Source organism: Channa argus, chromosome 19 (assembly GCF_033026475.1).
Source record: "Channa argus isolate prfri chromosome 19, Channa argus male v1.0, whole genome shotgun sequence".
Classification (NCBI taxonomy): Eukaryota; Metazoa; Chordata; class Actinopteri; order Anabantiformes; family Channidae; genus Channa; species Channa argus.
This window is the reverse complement of record NC_090215.1, coordinates 9,938,598-9,955,279: the sequence shown is the minus strand read 5'-3', so window position 1 is coordinate 9,955,279 and position 16,682 is coordinate 9,938,598. Positions and strand designations below refer to the sequence as shown.

General features: G+C 40.5%; 1 protein-coding gene across 6 annotated transcripts in view; it reads left to right on the top strand.

Moving 5' to 3' along the window:
* The window catches only part of myripb (myosin VIIA and Rab interacting protein b), an 85,568-nt gene that overhangs the window by 40,685 nt on the left and 28,201 nt on the right, over positions 1-16,682 (top strand). For all 6 annotated transcript variants that reach the window (XM_067486700.1, XM_067486697.1, XM_067486695.1 and 3 more), the window contains exon 3: positions 4,218-4,439. In XM_067486700.1, coding sequence (XP_067342801.1) covers positions 4,218-4,439 — 222 coding nt within the window. The remainder of the gene's footprint in view (positions 1-4,217; positions 4,440-16,682) is intronic.

Genomic DNA, 16,682 nt, shown 5'->3' with positions numbered 1-16,682 from the left:
TCCCCTTATCCTAATTACAAATCTGGACATAACATATTTCAACTTTAAATGGAAACTTAAGAATAATCTCGTCTGTTTGTCAGATGGCAGAGTTATGTGCAATAAGGAGAAGGATAAATGAGAGGTGTCTGATAAATAACTGTAGCTGGCTAGCAGACACACACACACACACACACACACACACACACACACACACACACACACACACACACACACACATATACACACAGAGTCAGAATGGAAAGCAGGGCAGAAATAATGAAAACGAGACAGGAAAGAGTACAAAGTTAATAGATCTGCAGCACAAACAATATGCCAGGAATGACAGTCTGTCTGAAGTAAACTGCATATCATTAGATAATTAAAAATGTTTTGGTATTCAGCCCATGTGGTCTGTTCCTGTACCCCTGACGCATAGACTGCAGTCAACTATTTGTATAATCAATAGTTTTAAATTCAGAAGTTTGCTTTCTTGTAAACTTTCAGCATGCACAGAGCTTTTTGGTGGTTTGTAATTTGTCCAACGCTACTGCAATTGATCATGTTGACAGTCATGCGAAGCCTGAGTAATTAATGGTTTAATGAACTTAGTAAATTCCATGAGGTGCCACGCCAGAGCTGGTTACCCAATAAAGCTGATGTACTTGGTCACGATCTGCATAGCTTTTTTCATGTTTTTAAAATTCCTTTGTCAACCTTGGAGTCGACCTTGCACTGGATTCTTGCAAAGCATTTAGCAGACGAAGAGCAGAGCAAATTGGCTTTGATCTGTTGCTGAAAGGAGATTTAGCTCCAGTTTGTCATTATCTTCACTTTCCCTTTTTGTCCAAATTGCAGATATTCACAAAATGAATAGGTGATTCTGAACTGCATACTGTAGAAATAAAGATGTTTATATCTTTTCCAGTTGGAGAATTTGTTTCTGGACTCTCCTTCATATCATTGTAACTTAATTGATACAGTATTTTACATGATTTTGTGACTATTTGTTTAGATACTTTTTCAAACCTATTCATCGTATTCCACTAAATAATTGGCAGAAAAATCCTCTGTATGGTCACGCATTTCGAAACTATTTTAACAGATGTCAATTTAATCTCTTCAACAGATTTATTTAATTGAAAGACTGACCTTGGAAGATGAAAATGTAAAGGTTAATGAGTTAAATTTCATTATTAATTAATATGTGAATCACCTGATAAGCTGGTGCCATAAGACAACAGCAGGCTTAATGAGGGTGTGTGTGTGTATGTGTGTGTGTGAGTAAGAGTTTCTTGGCTGCTGGTTTCCATTTAGAATTGAATACTGATTCAGCAGAACACGCTCTAACTATAGGACAGGACACACTGCTGCGATGTTATACAAATAAACACATTTGTGTATGAGGAATATAAATATGTCATCCCTTTTAATGATTTATTCCATTCTTATGAACTTTGCTCGTTTATATCCAATACTAACCAGCTGGACTCTTGGTTAATAAAAACAATATAATTTCAAGATCCATTTAGCTCCTTAAGCACTTATCACAGATATCATAGAGTTTGTACAGAATACAACAACACATGTCCTTGGACCCGCACATGAGTTAAGGAAAAACTCAAAGAGAAAGCCCTTTAAAAGGGAAGCTTTTAGTAGCAGTTAATGAATCCTTAAGCCATAGATTCTTTTGTTTCTACAACATTAGCTCTGTCCAGTTGAGTGTTAAATGCTAAGTATTATTAGTGTAACCATCATCTATCTTTCAGATTGCATTGCAAATGTCTGTAACTCACCCACTTTGCTAATTATACTGACTAATGTTATTTCTTATGAGCTAATTGTACCTTGCTGGCACCTGGATGACCCACATGTATCTACAGGCTTTGCTGCCAGATGAGAAAAAAATTTCATGTCTCATTAACAGAGATGTGAGGTAATTCCAAGGGACACTAGACATGACCAATCCCTTTTGTCCTTAGATATATGTGTACATTTGCCCACTTATTTAATTAAACGACTAGAGCTGGCCATCATCTAACTGTGCTTTCGAATAAACCCATATTGCAGACACAGAGAGAGAAAATGGATGCTGATCCTAATCAAAAGTGAAGGAAATGATTTTCAGGCAATGGTTCCTTCCAGTTATTAAGACAGAAACGTTTGCTGCATGTGGTCTTTGGCTTACTCTCTTCTTTGGTGGGTGTATGTTTTGGCCCTTTTGTGAACCAGATGCTGCAGCTCAGACAGGAAGACTCTTTTATCGGTGTTGCTTGAAGGGTAAATTAAATTGCATTAACTTGACTGGGGCCACTATATTCCAGTAGCTGTGATCTTGCATACATATGCAGAGTATGAAGCCTCTTAATTGTCATGGTACATAAGTGTGTGTGTGTGTGTGTGTGTGTGCGTGTGTCTATGCAAATGCAAACTACTGCCCCTCGGCCCTCCCACGCACAACCCACCCACTCTCACATGACACTGTATATCAAATGGTTTGTTCATCTTGTTAATGTGCTGCTTCTAATGATGCATATGAAAAGCAATCAGTGAAGCAACGCAGGTTCCATTTGAAGAGCAGCGTTAATAACTTAGGGAAATGGGAGATTGCAGTGCCCCTGCTGGCTCCACAGACCCATATACACATACAATATTACACACAGGAAATGCACATTCTGCTACATTCAGCATATTGCAATTTGCTGGTTTACTTGAGGTAGGAACACCTCGTTGATACACAAGCAGCTGTCTATTTCATGTGTCTGTTGCACATATAACTGTGTTTAAATATGTGGGAGTTGGCTTGTTTTCCTTGTGTTTCTGTTTTACATGTAACCCGCGTTCATCATCATGCTATGTGAGTATGCGCATCTTAAGATTCAGACAAGGCACTAGAGGCTGTAACCTGGCTGTGTTTAGCATATAGAAGAGCAGATTTAATAATTTACTTACTGGCCATTCGAGCTGAACTCACTTTCACACCTTCCCGGCAGCAGCACCTTGATCTCTGCATCCCGGCCTTCGTTCACGCCTAATGACAGCTGATAGTGTAAACATGGGTAAATGTGTTATTGACATCAGTGTGTATTATTTAGAATGTAATTGACACAAATGCAATACGTGCTGAATATGATGGGTTTATGATATTAAATGCAAAACATTACATAATATATTGGAGCCTCTGCCTCTACTGTATGGCACATTACCCAGTCAGCACAAATCCTACAGAGGAAAAACCCATGTACATAATTTATGTGAAACAGGCTGTTGATAGCAAAACTGCTTTTGTAGTTAAAACACTATTGATACGAGCCCGTACTGTCTTTTCATCATATTCACTGTAAATGTGAAAAGCTAAATATTGGTGAATTTGTATAAAGTGTTGCAGTTGTAGACTGTCACCGTCAGCTGTGACTATTGATTTTGTTTGATTTTGAAGTTTCAGTCAATTATTTGACTCTATAATCTTAATAGTTCATTAGCCTGAACTATTCTCTGAGGCGTTAAGAGGTGCAGGGAGACCGAGCTGCTTTTTAGTGCTTCATTGTTGTAGATTTAAACTGCCATTTCTGGACTGGAGCCCAAACATCGCTCCACAAAAGCGAGGAGTAAAGATGTTAATGCTGTTTTTCTCTCAAGCTGGTTTGTGTGTGTTGCTAGTGAGATCTCAGCAATTGACCTTTACCTTAGTGCCATGTCTGTCAGTTTGTTGTCATTATTCTCATCCTCTTAATCCTTTAATTAACAAAGATACAATGCTGTTTTATAGGAGCCTGAAGAAGAAGGCGTGCATGCCGTGCTTTTCTCAGCTGTGTTTTGACTGATGTGAGCAAACAAGGCATGACAGATCCTCCCAAATTGAAATGTCAGCCATCACGTTAATTCCACAGAATCAGTGTAGGAGAGCGAGAGTGGGAAAAGACAAACAGGCAGTGGGCAAGTGCTTCCACCGAACCTATGACCCTGCCCTCCCCCATTCTTCTTTTAATGTCCCCCTCCGTCCTTTTTAATGTTTAATTTGCCACAGCTTCTTCAATTATTCCGCATTGCCGCCCTGCGCTGTTTTCACGTTTCTACCTCTTAACCAGACACTCACCACCCTCTCACTCTCTTCCCCTCCCCCTCTTGTCCCCTCTCTCTCTCTCTCTCGCGTCTCTCTCTCTCTCTCTCTCTCTCTCTCTCTCTCTCTCTCTCTCTCTCTCTCTCTCTCTCTCTCTCTCTCTCTCTCTCTGTTTCAGTGAGTTGAAGCAGGAGCTGGCGGAGGAAGGCAGCAGATGCTCCATCCTCTCCAAGCAGCACCGTTTCAACGAGCACTGCTGCATCCGCTGCTGCACGCCCTTCACCTTTCTGCTCAACCCCAAGCGCCAGTGCCTGGACTGCCAGTACAACGTCTGCAAGACCTGCTGCACCTACAGCAAGAAGGACAAAGCATGGCTATGCTCCGCATGCCAGAAGGGCAGGTGAGTGTTCATACACGTTCACATACACATTAGAGGCGGAGACAGGAGACATTAGATAGTAAGCAAAAGGATTATATGAATTTGAGACATGAGAGAAGGTCTGAATTGGTTGGATGACACTAAAGTAACGGGAGAAGTAGAATGGAGTAACTGTAGGAGGACATTTATGAAGGAAAAGGAAAGGACTGAGAGCAGAAGCTGGTAGATGGAGACGATGGAAACTGAATGACTAAGAGTGAACAGATACTTTTAGGAGGTCAGTCCTACAAGGATGGATGCTTTTTGTTTTGGTTTTTGCACTACTACTGATTTGAACATCCAACTCCATACTTATATTTATCAAATACTGTCGTTTTCAGCTTTGTTTTCCTGACCTTTAAGCAGAACAGAGAGAATATATGGGGCCTTAAAGGAGAGTAATGACAAGGGGAGCAGACAAGACAAGGAAATCTAGAGAAATGTGTAAAAAGAGGGGAAAAGGTAATATGTACATGGTTGATAGAGCCAGAGGCAAAATGATGTAGACACAGTAGGGAAGGGAATATAAATAATTAGGCATGTGTCGGGTTCTTTATTCAAGCATTTTGATGTCCTACGACAATTTGTTGTGGGAAATCTTTTCTATTGCCTTCTGCTTGGAGGAGGATTCCAGGGATTTCAGAGAAAAGAAGAGAATGTGCTTGTATGATTTATAGAACAAGAGGAAAGCATCTGAGGAGCAGAAGATGCAGGGGAATTCCCTACAGCTGGTCATGTTTGCAAATGAACTGCATGTGTGTATGTGCATTTGTCTGTTAAGGTTGTTTATGCATGCACCTCTGTCCAAAGCCTTGAGAGATATGCTAGTGCCCCGACTCAACATTGACTGAATATTAAGCTCTCTCTGTCTGGGCGGCAAGGGTGGGGTAGTGAAAATACTATGATACTTGAGTGTATAAGTCTGTCGGGTGTTAAATTCATGGCAAAATTAATTGGGATCTTTGTAATCTTAGATACATGAAAGGATGTCACCGTGTACATGTGGGATTTGTGTTTTTACGTCATATTTAGTGTTCTGTATCACGAGACTGATATCTGAAGGGTAGAAATACATGTGCGTTGGTGTTGCACTTTGGATTTTCTGCCTGTCTAAAGGTGGAGGTGGACAGGATTGCAGAGCATGACAAATCCGTCCAAAAATGTGATGCCCCTCCACTTGGCCTTATTTCTTCCCCTCTACCACAACCCACCCGCCCACCCCCATTGATTTTCGCTGCACGGTGTGTAGCGTTAGACCCCTGAGTCCTGACATATAAGATAGTTGGAGGAGTGGGAGCAGGAGAGACAGCACAGAGGAGTAGAAGGAGGAGTGAAAGGGATGGTGGCAGTCAGAAGAAGTGGCATGGTTTGCATTGATCATCTCTCCCCTCACACACTCCTCTGTCTTTCTCCATCTTTCTGTGTATCTGCCTGGGGCTCAGTAATGTTCTCAATAGGGGTTTAGTCTGATTCACAGATGGGCCTGATGTCACAACATTGCCATGTACCGGCTACATATAAATACAGCACTTTTCATTAGCGCATTAGACAGGCTTAAATCTGGTTTTAACGTGAATTGCTCTCTCCTTCGGTGTAGGCATGTCCTTTACAACAGTGATTTACAGTGTTGGTGTGAAGCTGGGGAGCCCTAAAAATGGTTTTTGAGATGGCTATTAGTGTGCTGCTGTTGGACTGGATGATTGCAGAGTACAGGCATTGATGTGGTGCTGAATAGAGTGTAAGTGTTGGGAAACAGCTTCAGCAAGAATAGATGTTGAAGGAGGTGATCTGTTTAGAAGCATTATTAGGTGGTAAATTGCCATCATTTTATGCTTATTAACAACTTCATTAAAAATAGTTAAATAGTAGAAATACAGTGTTTATTCATTATAAATCTTCGTAACCCCATTTCTCCCTCTGTAAAAATAGGCTTTGGTGTCTTTTGTGTTCAGTTCTGCTGAATCTAAATGTAAAATCTATTCGTGACCAAACGAACCACCAAATGGTCTCACTCACATGCACCGGCTGTCCATCAACATTCACAGTGGCACGGCCATGCTGCTCACAAGTGTGATCCGTCGAGGGAAAGCAGATTTGTAATCATCACACACGGGCAGCCCCCCCACACCCACACACACATAGATGGATACACTGTAATAATACATATACCGAATGTGTGTACATCCAGCTGCAGCTGAAATGGATGTTGCCATCGTCTGGGTAAGTTTTTTTTTTTTTCTTTTTAAAGCACTGCATGTTAATAACAGATGGTACCATATACGAAAAGATAAGAATGATTCAGAGATTCAGCTGCCGTGTAATAACACTTTTTCTGCCCTGTAAAAAACATAAACACTGATGCTCATACACATGCACTTCACCTCCTGAGCGAGTGGGACAGGCATGACCATTTGCAGTCTGGTCAGATTAAAAGTGTACACACACTCACACACATACCCACACACACTGTAACATTTGATCAGAGGAGTCATCTGTCATTTTTTATTGGAAAAAGCCTTTTTTTTCCTGTTTTGATTTCACATTTAAAGCAGCAGGGAAAATGTTAAAGGAGAAAAGACAAAGATGAAGAGAGATGAAGGTCAAGAGAGGAAAGAGGAGGGGGAGGGCTATAGAAAGGAAATGGCTTTCTTAATAATCCAAGAGAGGAAATGCCACCAAATTTTTCTTTTGTTTTGTCTCTCAGATTGCCCTGTTCCTCTCAAATTTGTCTTTCTCTTTTTATTTTTTTGTCCTGTCCTTCCCTCTATTCCAACCCGCTCTCTCTCTGTCACATCTGCTGCAGAAGCACACTACACTGTGCATAAACTCAAACAGGACAGCCAAGTGTACACACAAGCATTTTAATATAGTTTAATTGCTGTTTTAGTTTAAAATTACTTTCCAAATAATTATTTCCATTGCATGGAAGCATATTGTTGTTCAGTGTGGGTATTGCAGGAACAACAGAAAAACGTCTGTGTGAACATAAACACAAAGCCACAGACATGCATGCAAGCTTCAGCAGTTATAGAGCAACATTGTTTTTAGACAAAGTGAGCTCTGATAATGCTGTGGTCATGGAACCACGTAGATGACAGACACCCACATGCAGTACAGTCTTAGTGATAAGGCTGCCTACTAAACGCCATTTAAAAATTAATTGGCTACTGGGGTATCAAAACAAAAGCTAAAAAGCTCAAACTGATTATTGCATATATTAAGAGGTGGCTCTAATGTTTTAGCCCCCTTATTTATTTTAAATGTTCTGGCCATGTCTACCTCTTAATATAATGTAGTACGGTAGGACTCCACCACCCTTGACTTCCGTAATAAACACATACTGTAGTAGATTTATCAACTTCCAGACCTTGTTAAAATAGAATTCTTGGTCTCTATGAGATTGCATCAGATTGTACAGGTGTACCTAATGAAGTGGCCAGTCAAAGGTTCTCGTTGTTTCTCTTCACCTCTGCCTAAAAGCAAATGAATGATTTTGAATAAAGAGGATTCACACACGAGTATTTTAAAACTTTTTCTTCCCCCTTTCTACCCTCCTTTGATTTGATTGATGAATATCTAGATTGGACAGTTGCTCGAATGAATCTGCTGGTCCACAATGCTTAATATCATGCTGGCTCCTTTGACCTTTTGAGAAGATTTTGACTGATACCCTTGTAGGTTTACAAACACATTTAACAGGTCAAGTTATGTTACATTTGTTTGGTAATACACTGTACTCATTTTGTGCACATGAACAATCATTTTTGCATCTGAAAAAGATGCCACAGAAATATCAATCAGGGAGCGTTTATAAAGACAACAGTGCTTTAAACTCTATGAACTCTCTTACTGCTGCGAGACAAGCACCTGCGGCTTGGAGAGGCAGAGAGTCACAGTGTGATCTTTTTCTGTCCTCCTTGCGGGTGTATTTTTTTTACCAGTGTGGGTGAGCAAGACTAGTCTTAGACAGGAGGGTGTGCCCTACAGCACCGGGCTGCAGATGAAATATGTGTACTCCGCCGCCGACGTCTTGACTTTAATAAGGCATTTACATGTCGATGTCTGGTTGTGTCTTGCTGCTTGTTTGCTCTCTGTTTTAGCAGCTAAGGGCGCGATGGATTGCAGGACTTATTCTTGTGTGTTTTTCCAATAATGAGCCAAAACAGCAAGCTGCAAGCCACACAGATGAAGAATGAAAGTCCCCTCCGCTCATTCCTCACCCTGTAGTGCCATGAATTTGCAATTTGGAACTTTGAAATCACGCCTAGAAAACATTAGCAGCAAAAAATAGGGAAAAATGGATGTGTGCAGCCACATTTCATGCTTCAGTCACAGCTAGTACCTACATGTAACCGTGCTCAGGAATTGTAAAGAACTGTTTCATTCCAATCAGCACACAAAATTGACAAACCTGGCTGTCTGAACATTCACATACTTGTAGGAAGCTTTTCATCAATTGAAACAGCTTGAAGAACATTCATTGTAGAGTGCAGCAGAGCTCCTCATCTCTTTGAGCTGCAGGCAGAGGAAGAAGAGCCACTAATCACCTGCATCCTTCAGTCCCCTCCACTTCTCTGTCCCCTCCTCCCCCCGAGGCCTTGACTGTGTCCAGCCCAGCTGGCATGAACACACTTTGATGTAAATTTGGACTTTATGCACAGACACAACATGGTGATATAGATTCATATTGTTCTGTGTATATTTGATTGCATATGGATGTCCCTTATTGTGTTACCACTTGTGTTCAATAGCAGGTAGTAAATCCTTGTCGTCCAGGTTAAAATTAGAGCACATACACAGAGAAAGACAAACACAGAAACAACCGTGTATCTTCCCTCTTGTGGGTGTTAATTCCTGTCAGTTGTGTGAATACCGTTGAGTGTTATTTCGCAGATATTGCGCTGAGTCATTAATGTCTCTCTGACTTCACTGGTTGGCCTCCAGCTCCCAGCCCTCCCCCTCCATGGGTGTAGGTGTGTGAGACTGAATCAGTTAAGCCGCCGATCGGAGCGCCACTCCAGGTTCAGTTGTGAACTATATTGCAATGAAGCATCACAGCCTGCAGTTCATGTGACGATTACCTGCATGTAATTCTCCGCATTTCATGGTGGAGAGGAAACTGACTGTAATGTTGGAGCTGTCCAAGTGAATGGGGTCATTTGCGGCTCACAGTTTTCACACAACAGGCCTGTGGCACAGAGGTGATTGGAAATCTCATGATTCCTAAATCGGTTTATGCAGTAAGTTGGCGAGCGGATCAGAACAGAAGCTAAACCTCTTGTTGTTTTTATTGTGGGTTAGAGGGATTGGAGACAGAAACTGTTTGTCACAGGGTGGAACAAGATGCCGGTAACACCCGGAAACACTTGCACCTCACAACTTGTAAAGGCCTAACTCTATAATACAGCTTTATGGTTATCTGTAGTGTGTTGCAGTCTAGGGCCAGTTTTGGCTTTGACTTTATTTCCTTTTTGGATGGGTGAGAGTTTCTAAAATTGAAAGCAACATATTTAGCTTATCATCCCTGTAACACACAGTTCCTTTTAGCTGATTTGATCTGTAACTGTTTTTGCAAAGAAATCAGTATATAACTAAAATGAGATCAGATATATACACAAGTCCTAAAACTAGTTAAAAGTAACCTAAATAAACTAATTACACACGGGATATTCCAATGCCAATACCAGAATTAAGTGTCAGGTCCAATACTGCCCTTACAGTACATACTTTTATACTCCTATTATACTCATAAAAGATCTCAGACACAATATCGGATACTGCATTTCTGCAGGTAAGCGGAGGTGGAAAAATGTCTGTGGTTTAGAACTGTTTTAAGATAAGTGACAGAGACAAAAGTAAAGCTGACTGCAAGCTCTGCTTTGCTAAAGTGTTAAGATCAAATATTAAATATGTTTTACAAATTCTTTAGACAAATGAGTACTGCTATTAATAGATTTAAAGGTATTAGAGAGCTGGCTTTTCTTTTGTCATCAGTCTCTAATGTAAATACATTTTTTCACTTCCACCTGTGGAGGTTAATGCATTATTAGGTGTAGTATCAGAGACATTTTACAAGTACAGGAACACTTCACAAGGGCAGTGTTGGATCAGATACCTGATACTAGTATTTAGATCGGGACATCCCCACCTGTGACTGCTACAGTGGTTACCTGCATAACTTTTTTGTTTTGTTTAATTGAATACATTAAAAAATTGAGAATTGAGAGAGAAAGAAAAGGAACAGACTTCTCAAACAATGCCCTTTGGAAAATTAACAATAGTCAGCGACATGGTATCACGTAACTGCATCAAGAAACTAGTAAAAATACTGCTAAATTAATAAGGGTAATGCATAAAATTATAGTGTTAGTTTGAAAAGTAATATAATATGTATTGTGTTACTTTGGTTTGGTGTGGAGGTCTCACAAATTGGCACGTAAACAAAAATCTATCATGATGCCATCGACAAATATTTACAAAGGAAAGACCTTACACTTACATACTCAAAGAGAAAAGTTCATGGCCATATTCCTCTGAATTCTCCCCTCCCCACACTATTGACTCTGGCTAAAGTGACTGGTTCTGCAGATGTGATCTATCTAAGAAAACCAGCATGGGAGACTCCCCACAGTGCACAGAGTCGTGTCTCATATCCTTTTTGGCTGGTAGGAGAAGATATGAGCTAAATGATTGGCAGATCAGTGAATTGGATCTCTGCTTCCTGATTAGTGATTGTGGTATCATTCACTAAACATTTCCGTCAATAAATTACAATCCTTGTCTTCCTGTTTTTCTGTGAGTCTGTTCAGGCATTTGGCTTCAAATGACAGAAAACTCTCCAAGGTGCTGCATGAATAGTAATCTTTCTTCCTTGGCACAAACTTCACCTTTTCCTTATTCCCTCACTCTCTTGCGCCCTCATGCCTCCCTCAGGCACATCACACTTCTGATCTGCTGCCACAGTGAACTCTCTGTAGCATGAAAGAAATAAGATATTGGCATCACAGGATTTTCGTATTCATTGCACATTTCTCACCTGTCAACCCAATAATCTCGTTTAATGAAAGCGACTTACTAGTGTTTTTCCCCAGTGTCCCAGTATTTCCATATATATTGATAATACTGGATTGCATTTTATTTTATATCATGTAACCAGCTTCAAAAAACCAAATTACTAATGAAATAGATTCACAGCTGGTGGTAAGGTCCTTACATTAAGTGTCCCTACAAAATAGAGATGAAAGTGACCCAGTTAAATGATCTTATGAAGCGATTCAATTCATGAATACAATGTTGACAAGGGTAAATACAGAGTTTTACAGATGTGGCTAATCTGACATGGATTATTTCTCAAAATTGTCAAACACATCTTGGTGCACATCTTAATAAAGTCTTGGATCAAAGCCGTAATTGGAGCATGTTTCATTGGCTGTCACGGTCCTTAAATCAATGCACGTGGAAAACAGGGTCAGAGGCTAGAGAGTGCAGTATCATAATCATTTCAGTCCGTTTTGTACATTAGAATTCATTTTGGTGGTAGACCATCAAATAAAACTTAGACAAAACAGGACTTTGAACGTCTGTGTTAAGTAGACAGATTCATTGGACATGGAAGAGATGGGCTTACAATTGCATAACTATAGTTACAAAAAGGAAAATATTAATGACTTGAAATTTTGTGTTGAGTGTTTAATAATTCAACATAAAACATTTTTTCATTTTAAGACAGAATAATTAGTCATGTTAGCCCTTTACCATTTTTTTATATGGGTAAACATGAACTGCTTAGTTATTGTCTTACGCTGTGTAAATGCATCATCTAACTAATAACTAACCACTAACACCTTTTATTTATATACAATGGCATGATTGAACCTTTATATCAATAAAATATTTTTTTTCTTATTTAATTATGTTTGTGCTAAGAAATATAATGTTCACATCTCACACATGGGCTCAATGTTGCGACAAATAAAGCCAGTGCAAATGAATAACAATTAGCGAAATATGCTGATGTCAGTAACTTTCTTTCCCTGTAGATTGTGTGTATGTACACATCATTATTGCACCTTTCCCTCTCTCACTCTGCTGCATATCAATGGCTGCTCATCGCTCCAGGCCTCTGTCTCATTGCACCTCTTCTCCCATTTTTCAGAGCTCTAAATGAGGCTTAGCCGGTGCTTTGCTGCAGAGCTAACTGCACCCTATTCACCTTGTTTAGTTATGATTTCCCACCTGAGTGAGAAGTGCTGTTTGATCCCATTTTTTTTCCCTGATGATATTAAATCTGTATTTCCCCCGCTTCTGGGAATCCAGGGTTGGTGCTGGCCACCACCCTGTGTGCTTGCCTTCATTGTCTGTAGACAAAGTAAGCGTAGTCTGGGAATGCCCTGCAACTTTCCATGAACTGGTGCGACAGTTGTCTTTTAGTTAAGCATGTGATTATTTTAGTTAATTTAACTGTAATTACTTGAGATACTCACTAAATTTCAACCCTGGCTCCTAAAAATTATATTCCTAAGCAGCTTAACTGGAAACGGGATTGCATTTTTGTAGTAAAGTAATCACTGGATGATGAAGCCCCAGTGTATTTTACACAATTCTACATTTATTAACCGAAAGCAAGTAGCAAGGAAGCTTTTTGGGTGAATGGCAGGCAGAATGGCAAACACACGTGTTGGAGACCGGGTTGAAATTCTTAATCTAACCATCTGTTTAGCGGTCAAATAAATATAAATCACATATAGTATCAGTTTTGCAGTGAAGCTCAAACCTCTTTATGCTAACGATGACACAATGCAGACAGTTGCCTCATCGTTTAACAAATAGTCAAAGCGATGCAATAAAAACACATTGCATCGTGAAATACCTGCTGTTCAACTGAAACACAGTAGCTGAGAGCAACCAAAGGAAAACAATAGATATCCTGAATCCTCTTCCTTCTTCTCCATCTTTCTGTCTCGGTGTCTTTTTGGGCTATTTGTTCAGAGGAGCAGCAAAGGAATTCTGGTGATGCTGTCTTATTCAAATGGGATCAAAGCAGCCGCTCATAACAGGCCTGCCAATGGGAGAGACATCAAGAAAACACATACGCACATATTGAGTTGACACATCAATGCAAACTGATAGTGAAGCACATTTATTTGCATGTGCATGAAAGCGCACGCAAATGCACACACACAGGAATAAATATATGCACCACTATTAGCATATCCCTTTTTTTTAAACAAGGAAATCAGTGTTGGTGGCTAAGAGATAAGACATCTTCTCCTGCTTGTGTAAAGAATTGGTTCCAAGCTTGGACCCAATAATGTGCCAGCCAACTACTTATTTTAATAAGTTTATCAAAAGAAGATAGTCAACAAAAGAAAGATGGAGATGTAATAGATCCTCCGACTTGCTAGGTGGTGCTCTACTCCAGTCTAAGAGAGAATACATAGTTGAGCAATGATGGAAAATAGAGTATAGAACGAACGAGACTTACTAGAGTGAGTAGAGAAAAGAGCAGAGTCTGGAGGAGAGGCAGGGGTTTATGGGGAAGAGTGGAATATGGTCCTGGCAGTACAGGTAGCTCTTTAGATGCAGCGAGGATGAGTGATTTAAGGAGAATGTAGGAAACGGTTTGGTGGGGGTCCGCTGGGCAAGATGTAGTTTCTGAATACTTTCTACTAGAGCAGCCTTTGACTCTTGATTCAATCAACAGTAAAGCGCATGAACACGTGGTGAACACTCGTCTGAGCTCTGTATGAAGAAGCAGGAAGACAATCACATGTCTTGGTAAAACCTATACATGGCGTCACTAAAACATCTGCATAGCATGGTAATCTCCTCCTCACAATAGCATGGTTTCGAGGATCCGTAATAAACGTAATTTTTCATGGGCAGGTAGCAGTACTTATATTCTCACTTATATGACCACATGACCTAACTTGTGTATTTTTGCATGGCCTGATGTTCAGGCATGGATAGTGAAAATAGGCGGCCTCTGGGGGGTGTGATGCCGGGCAACAGGTCGAAGGTAGAGTCAGATGATGAGTGGCTTAGTAGTGTCCTCCCTGCTCCGACCTGATGTGCTGCAATAAAAACACAGACCCGTCTTAAATTGTCTGTCTCTTTCTTCGGGAGAGAGGCAAGAATGGTCAAACTGCATGAGCACTAGTGAATGGCTGGGAAGGGGTCTTGACACTTGGATTGTGGTGCAAAATGTTTGGATCTTGAATGCCGTTCTCTGAGGCGGTTGTCGAGGCAAGTAGCTGCCTCGATGAGGTCCTGGAGAGTCTTGGGTTTAGGCTGCTAAGCTAAACCATCCTTGAGAGAATCTGTCAGCCCTTTATAGAACGTGTCATATAATGCTGTGTCATTCTATTCACTGTCTGCAGCCAGCGTGCAAAAGTCAATAATATAATCTATGATGGGGCATCCCTCCTGAGCCAGGCTACACTGAGTGCAGCTTCCACCTCTGGGCTAGTGGGGTCAAAGTTTCTAGAGAGCTCATCCCCAAAAAGTAAAAATGGTAAATGGTCTGCACTTATTTAGCGCTTTTCTACCTATTGGCACTCAAAGCAATTTACACTGCTTCTTATTCACCCATTCACATTCACAATCACACACACATTCATACACCTGTGGGCGAGCTGCTGTGCAGCTGGCCAACACTCACCGGGAGCAACTAAGTTGGGGTTTAGTGTCTTGTTCAAGGACAGTTAAACATGTGACCGGAGGAGCCAGGGATTGAACCAACAACTGTGAGATTGGTGGACAAACTAAGCTCTACCTTCCTGCGCCACAGTCACCACAAGATGGAAGTGGAGCAACAAGCCTCCTGACGAGACCAAGCAGCTCTTCCCCAGAGGCAGGTGCAGCCAGTGAGCAGAGCAAGAACATAAGCAACTTCGGCTTCCTCTAATGGGAAAGAAGGGGTTTCAGGTGGAGCTGAACCTCACACTTTGTAAGAAAGGTTCTGGGCTCACCTCCATAGTGCTTGGGAGGTGGAATCCTGGGCTCCCTCTCACGGTGGGAAGCAAAAGGTGTGGATGAAGCTATGGCGGGAAACCTGTGGAGGTGCTGTAGGTTTGGTAGGTGGAGTAAACCGATTAGTGAGTGGATTCGGGTCATAAAACGTCGTCCAAACCCTTAATAGAATGAAGGGTAGAATGAACTCAATGAAGGCTGGAAAGTCGTGGTCAGAATGCAGATAATCTGGCAGCTTGACAAGGGAACTGAAAAGGTATATAACCAGAAGAGTGAGAGCAGGTGAAAGTGATTAACAAGCAGAGTGAACGACCAGGAATAGAAAGTGACTGCAAAATAAAAGCCTGAAAGTGGAAGTGAAGTTAGGGATCCTGACAGTCTCAGGTTAACTTTAAAAACAAAAAGATGGGTTATAATTAGAGGAATACTGTAACTGGAGTTAAAAGAAAAGAAACACTGATTAAGACACTGTTAATTTTATCAATACAAAACCAAACATGGCATTTTTCTAACCTTAACCAAGTGTAACACAGTCACGCTACAAATATACTTACTTTTAACAATGTGTTTAGTCGTTCTTTTGTACCCTGCATTGATATGGGCCATCACCTGTACTCTTGATAAGTTACAGTTGTAGTCTTAAAGGTTTAATTTAATAACTTTTAATAAACTCATCTACTGATATCAAGTCAAAATTTCCAGATGTCCAGTAACTGTCTTTACTAACTATTGCTAAAGATAAGTTGCACAATTTCCCTATGGGATCAACAAAGTTTTTTGAATCTTAAGGAGGTCTACATTTTGGGCAACACGAGCTTACAATTGTATGGAGTGGTCAGCAGTTTCCTATAAAGGACACACCTGATGTTAGGACAATTTCATGAACGTCTTACCAACATAAGGAGGCCTCCAACACTGTATATGGTGAAACAGAAAATAAAAACTCCTGCAATCATTGTGTAATCTCTACAATCCTGTTATTTCAGTGGATTTTAATTTCCTGGCTGAAGTGTTTAAAGACATAAAGAGGATAAAACCGAGCTTCACATTCTAAGAGTGACCTAAAAAACCTCGAAAAGAAAGCAGTGATGCCACCTTATTGAGATAAGATAATTGCCATCACAAGACATGAGACAAACTAATTTTATTTAACTTAACTTTTGCCTCTTTTAGCCTTTAATCACATTGGCTCTGTGATTTTGGCTCCACCTAATTTCTCACATAAAGGCATCAGAGACCTGCAATTTTCATTAT